Source organism: Oncorhynchus gorbuscha, linkage group LG18 (assembly GCF_021184085.1).
Source record: "Oncorhynchus gorbuscha isolate QuinsamMale2020 ecotype Even-year linkage group LG18, OgorEven_v1.0, whole genome shotgun sequence".
Classification (NCBI taxonomy): domain Eukaryota; kingdom Metazoa; phylum Chordata; class Actinopteri; order Salmoniformes; family Salmonidae; genus Oncorhynchus; species Oncorhynchus gorbuscha.
In genome coordinates this window covers 56,480,257-56,486,514 of record NC_060190.1, presented here as the reverse complement: position 1 = coordinate 56,486,514, position 6,258 = coordinate 56,480,257, and the positions used below count along the sequence as shown (strand labels likewise).

The 6,258-nt window shown below is 41.2% G+C and overlaps 1 protein-coding gene across 1 annotated transcript; it reads right to left on the bottom strand.

Moving 5' to 3' along the window:
- Positions 1-611: 611 nt before the first annotated feature.
- On the bottom strand, positions 612-5,276 carry LOC124004362 (interferon-induced GTP-binding protein Mx3). Its single transcript, XM_046313204.1, has 12 exons — positions 4,904-5,276; positions 3,972-4,109; positions 3,612-3,766; positions 3,365-3,503; positions 3,070-3,268; positions 2,805-2,883; positions 2,583-2,705; positions 2,226-2,367; positions 1,889-2,047; positions 1,611-1,687; positions 1,215-1,460; positions 612-992 (listed from the first exon to the last, which is right to left on the bottom strand). The coding sequence occupies exons 1-12, from the start codon at positions 5,091-5,093 to the stop codon at positions 768-770; spliced, it is 1,872 nt and encodes a 623-aa protein (XP_046169160.1). The 5' UTR covers positions 5,094-5,276; the 3' UTR covers positions 612-767.
- Positions 5,277-6,258: the final 982 nt, after the last annotated feature.

The following is a 6,258-nucleotide window of genomic DNA, read 5'->3' as shown; positions in this document are numbered from 1 at the left end:
TGGAATGGACAAAAAGGTAAGGGAAGACCCCCATGAAATGGACAAAAAGGTAAGGGAAGACCCCCATGAAATGGACAAAAAGGTTAGGGAAAAGGGCAGTGAATAGGGTCACTTTTTAGGATGTCAATATAAATGAATGTATTTATGGTTTGTACTTTTGTCTTGCCTTTTAATCATGTATATGTGTTATTGTTTTTACCATTGAGGACCACTTTGGAAACAGGTGTCACGAACCTTGCCGAAGATGGTGCCTCTTCCTGTTCGGGCGGTGCTCGGCGGTCGTCGTCGCCGGCCTATTAGCTGCCATCGATTCCCTTTCCGTTTGTTTTGGGTAATTGGGTACACCTGTTTTGTATTAGGGTTTGTTTGTAGGGTATTTAAGGGCACTAGGCCCGCTGGGTATTTGTGCGGGCTTGTTTGTGTTACTCTGGGTTTTGATGGTGTGAGTTATTCATGTATTTATTCTCCAGACTATTTTGTCCTGTTAGGACTGGCAACTTATATACGCCCTGTGTGTTGGCGTGATTGTTTTTGTTGCGCTGGGGAATAAATGTGAAAGAAAGACGGAACCCTGCGCTCTGCGCCTGATTCCACCCACCACTTCTAGTTGATCGTAACAACAAGCATTTTAATTAATACTTTCAAGTGATATCCTCTGGGTCCACATTGTACATTTAGTTGAGTATGTCTGTTATCCTCCCAAAAAATACATTCAATTTAAAAAAAAAATCAAGACCATCCTAAATGTTAACAAGCAGCTGTCCATACTAGAAATCCACTAGGTAGCTGCGTGCCTTCATCAGGCGTTTGAGCTTGTTCTGCAGTGCAGCCCTCTTGCTGCCAATGTCAAAGTCCTCCTTCAGCAGCTGCTCGATGTTGTCCTTCTCCTGCAGCATCTGAAGCATCTCCCTCTGCAGCTGGGAAGCAGACTCCTGCAGCACCAGGTAGCGGATCACCATGGGAATCTGATCAGCCAGACGCTGACTGGATATCTGGCAAAGATAAAGAGATAGACAAGACAAAACACCTATTAATAAAATAGATAGATATAGTGGTCTACCATCACTTTTGTCTCATTCAAGTTGTAGTCCCCTCACAATGGTTGGTTCACACACACTCTGAATTGTATAATGTTATAGCACATTTACATGCAGGTAGGTTCTTGTTTAGGGTGTTAGGCCAGCATCTAAGATAGTGATTTACACAATGCTTACCTTGTAATAGGACTTGAGGTGCAGCATCATCTCCTGTAGGGTGGCATGGTTGTCTGTGCTAAAGATCGTACTTCTTATCTTATGGGTTGGTAAGGGTTGGTCGTCTTCCTCCTCCCTCTTCCTCTCACACAGACTGTGGCTGTAGGTGCTGTCCTGTGTGTACACTATCATCTCCATCTTGAACTGAGTCCTCAACATGGACTCAGCTGTAGACTCATTCACCTGCTTAATGGCCTCAATCTTTGTCTGTAGTTAACAAAATACAACTCAGTCATTCAAAAGAAGATAAATATAGTTGGTGCATGTCAGCCATCTCATTCACATACAGTTTGATGACCAACTGTGGGAATATCAGGGATAAATGGTGACATTAATATTGCATGGTGTGAGATAAACCTTCGCTGATTTCAGGAGGTTAGGAAATCCAGTGAAGCTGCTCTGAGCCAGCAGTAAGAACACCTTCCTAACGGCATCTAGAGAAGGGAAGAAACACCATAACATCACTCTGACACAGGACTCACAGATAGATTACATTCTTGGATTGAAAATATACATAAAGCATCTTGGCTTTATAGTTTTGCAAATAGGCTCCCATATTAAATAATATACTTGGTTTTAGTATATGTAAAAAAAAGTGGGAAAAAAAGAAGAACCTTCTCAAAAATATACTATACCTGAAATCTCCTTCAGTTTCTTGACTGCTGGTTCCTCCAGTTGTTTGATCTGGTCTTTCACCATCACCTCAAAGGTCTTGTAGTTGATGAACCCTGGGAGCTCCCTTCCACGGTACGTCTTCTCATAATCAGCCACTTCTCCCTCAATCCTCTGGTTAACTGCAATATACAAAAGGATGTCATTATGTTGCATTACACTAAATAAGCAAGTGTGTGAGCCTTCCATGTCAAATAAAAATTTTGTACATCAATCTCAATTCACATAGCTATTATTTGTTATCTAGCACGCTGAAATGAGCCATTGTTTTCAATGGGTGTGTGATAATAGTACACTCACAGTTTTCTCCAGAGCGATCCAGGTGTAGCTTCCATTTCCCAAACTCTTGCCTGAGTGTGGAAAAGACATTGAGACGAACTCCGCTTTTCAGCTCCTCCCCGGTGCTCAGGTTGATGGCATCCTGGGTGAATGCAGTCACTTTCTGAGACACAGAAAGAGAAGTTATTAGATACTTGGGAGGGGTAGATGTGTAAAGAGAAACAGCTATGGATAAGATTTCATCAACTTTCAAATGCTTTCCTGAATTGACAAGTTTTGCTAACAAAGACAAACATGGCTGTTGTGAGTTTGGGTCAAGGCCAGAGCTGAGTGAAGGAGAGGGTAACTAAATCATCTGTTGCAGGCTGGGGAGCTCACATCGATCAGGAAGTACATCCTTTCTGCCGAGTCCTCAGGGGGTCCGGTACCATATCTTTCCAGCTCGGCATGTGTCTCTGCCAGCTTTGCCTCAATCTGCTCTTCTAGACGAGGCAGGGATTTCTAAAGGGCACAACGCAGAGTCATGGCTTATAGCAACAGTCACTCAGTAACAAATGTATAGGATTTTGTGCAGTAACATGTAATGGAAGAAGAATTTACCTCGATATGATGCACCAGTTCAAGAGTTAATTTCTCTGCCAGTTTAGGGATGGTGGCATGGCCCTCATCATAAAGTGTGCTGCAGAAAGGTTAGAAAAAACAGGTGTTCACAACATACCAAGAAGTTTGGTTACCACACAGGTACACAATTCAATTAAAAACTAACACACTTTGAGTGTTTAAAATGGGCACTGGATCAAATTTGCTTCATGCTTTCCAAGACAGCTTTTAAAATCTGAGGCACACTTCAACCCAGAGGACCAACCTGAGATGAGCGTGCTCTTTGAAGAAAGCCTTCTCCCTCTCTGTGGCCTCGGTCAGTGAGACCCGCTCCATGATCTCTTTCTGTCCCCTGCACTTGACTATCATGTAGCCCTTAGTCAGGTGGATAACCTCATTATGAATTATGTCCACCACCGTCTCCTCTGTGCCTTTGTCTACCAGGTCAGGCTTGGTCAGGATGCCTGTTCAATGGGAAACGCACACAAGACTAACTCATTAAAGTCAACACAAGTCAACATGGTCCATAATAGTTGAGTAAATAATAAAAGGGGGATTACCTAATGTCCTTTCCCCTTCAGGGTCCACCTCTTGTGCCATCTGCAAAGCTTCTGTGGTTGCAATGTCAACGTTGCATGGCACAACCACCAAGTTGATTGTTTCTTGCTTCATGATGAACTTCCGTATCAGTCTCTTAATCTGAAAATGTCATATATTATACATAACATGTCGTGGGGGGACTTGGTTTCTGGGTTAAAAAATGCAGTGTATTCCCACTAACATTGTGGGTGGGGTGGAGGTATTTACCTGTTCACCAATGTTCTCAGGTTGACCTTTGACAGCTACCCGGGCGATGCCTGGCAGGTCGATGAGTGTGAGGTCTGGGACGTCAGGGGAGCCAATCTCTAGGCTGATGAGGTCATCACTGATACCCACCCCCACACCTGCCATTTCATCCTGGGCTGAAGGGAGGAATAAGAATACAGAACACCGTTGCTAGAAACAACCAGGGTTCCAACAGCACAATAGTAAAGTGGATCAAGTTATCTTTTTTATTGGCATTTGGGTATTTAGTACTTATAGGTGTGCTCTCTTATGGATTGGAGAACATAGTTTAGACTTTAGAGACTTTCATCTTTGCCATGATCAGCAGACCAATGACCACACCTTCACGAATTTTCTTCTCCACATCAGAGGGGTCCTCAATCTCCTCCTCATGGTCTTGGTAGCTGATTTTTCCATGCCATTCTTCTCCTTCTTTCTTCCTCTTCATCTTCAGCTCGAGAGGGCATCGTGTTACAATACCTGTCAGAGTTGACAGAGGAATTAGAAACCATGAAAGAGATTAAATTAAACTGTAAGAAACACAGAAAAAACAGTCCATATACAACATTTTCCCAGTACAATCATATTAAATTGTGAAATATTCTATCTTTCTGTGCTTGTAGTTGATCCCCAAAAACATTTGACATCTTGTTTTAAAGAAAATTGGTAGTCACATTTTGCTCAGTCATCAATCATTGATCATAATGCATTATGAAAATGTATCGAAAGCATGTTAGAAAACGCTCCAAACCAATTCTGAATGATGTCTCGGCACAAAAAATATAAATACTGTATAATGTTCCACTGTCCCATAAATCCATATTTGTGTTGCTGTTGTAAAGAGCATCATTCAAACATGGATTCATGGCACAGTTGATTTATTTTGTATTTTTATGAGTGCAGAGACATCATTCAAACTCAGAATGGGATTTTGATGTAATAGTTGGTGTGGAGTGTTTTAGTGTTTTCTAATATGCGTTACACATATTTGCATATTGCAATACAGTCAATGGCAAGTGATGACTCAGCAAAATGGGAAGTATAATTCTCTGTAATAAAAAAATAAATATATATAATACAAAAAAACATTGGGGAATCAATCACAGAAAATGTTAAAATAAAGCCACATATAAAATGGGTGAACTTCCTCTTTAACATGTTAAATTAAGAGATCAAATGATAACCAAATCAATACAGATTCACTTGTTAAACCTCCCTGAGACATTGATAGATGATAAATACTTGTTACCTCAATTCATCAAACTATCACTCACCACTCCCCCTTGGCAAAGCCACCCCAGACAACGCCTCCAGCACCGAGCTCTTTCCCGAACTCTGGTCCCCTATCACGGCGATGGCAGGCAGCGCAAGGTCCTTCTCCACACCAAGGGAGCGCAGGGAGTCGATAAGGTCGATACAGGGCCGCACCTTCTCCTCATAATGTTGGTTTAGAGTGTTATTCATGGTGTATTATTATTTAGTGATAACATTAAATAAAAAGCTACGTGTTCTGCTCTCTGATGACCACTGCGTGTCCCTTTTCTCCGATACAGGAGATTTTACGTCTCGATACGTTTTATAATGGGTGAAACAACCGGTTCCGTGTGTTCAGTGTCATCCCTGGGAATCGAATCTTAAGCGGTTGTTCCCACTTTCATTTCTTCATCGAAAGTTAGTGCGGAAGCTGGAAGCTGCACCCAAACTGAACCAAACGACATGTGAGACATGGCGTCATTTATAGGCTACACCATTAGATGTCCCTGTCTCACTAGATAAGTTATAGACTATTTTATGTTTCTTGTGTGGCCTGCCTGACGTGGACTGATAAAGAGCGCAATGCATTTGACAGCTCAAAACGGTTTTTAATTTTCACATCTTTTTAATTTTGACAATAGATTAAACAATTGGTTTAACACTCCAACTAAATCCAAATAGGTCAACCTAAACTGTGAGGCCATTCCAACTGGGCACCGACGTAATTTCAACGTCTAGTTTTGATGTAGTTTTGGTTGCGTTGTCAACTAACGTGAATTCAACTTGAAATCAAGAAAAATTATCACCCCTTCATTGGATTTAAGCTATTTTTCACCATAGAAATTCAACTTTATAATAAAGGATTGAATGCCTCTATCATCACCTTTTCAGGCTAATGCAAGCCTACCATTCCTAATGTGATTATTAGATTGGATAGTGGTAATTTAGGCTATTAACCCACATAGGTTTATAAGCTACAGTTGAAGTCTGAGGTTTACATAAACTTAGGTTGGAGTCTTGTTTTTCAACCAGTCCACAAATTTCTTGTTAACAAAATATAGTTTTGGCAAGTCGGTTAGGACAGACAGATTATTTAACTTATAATTCACTGTATCGCCTACCTTCAAACTCGGGGCCTCTTTGCTTGACATCATTGTAAAATCAAAATAAATAATCCAAGACCTAAACAAAAAAAAATTGTAGACCTCCACAAGTCTGGTTCATCCTTCGGAGCAATTTCCAAACGCCTGAAGGTACCACGTTCATCTGTACAAACAATAGTACGAAAGTATAAACACCATGGCCGTAATACTGCTCAGGAAGGAGACACGTTTTTTTCTCCTAGAGATGAACTTACTTTGGTGCGAAAAGTGAA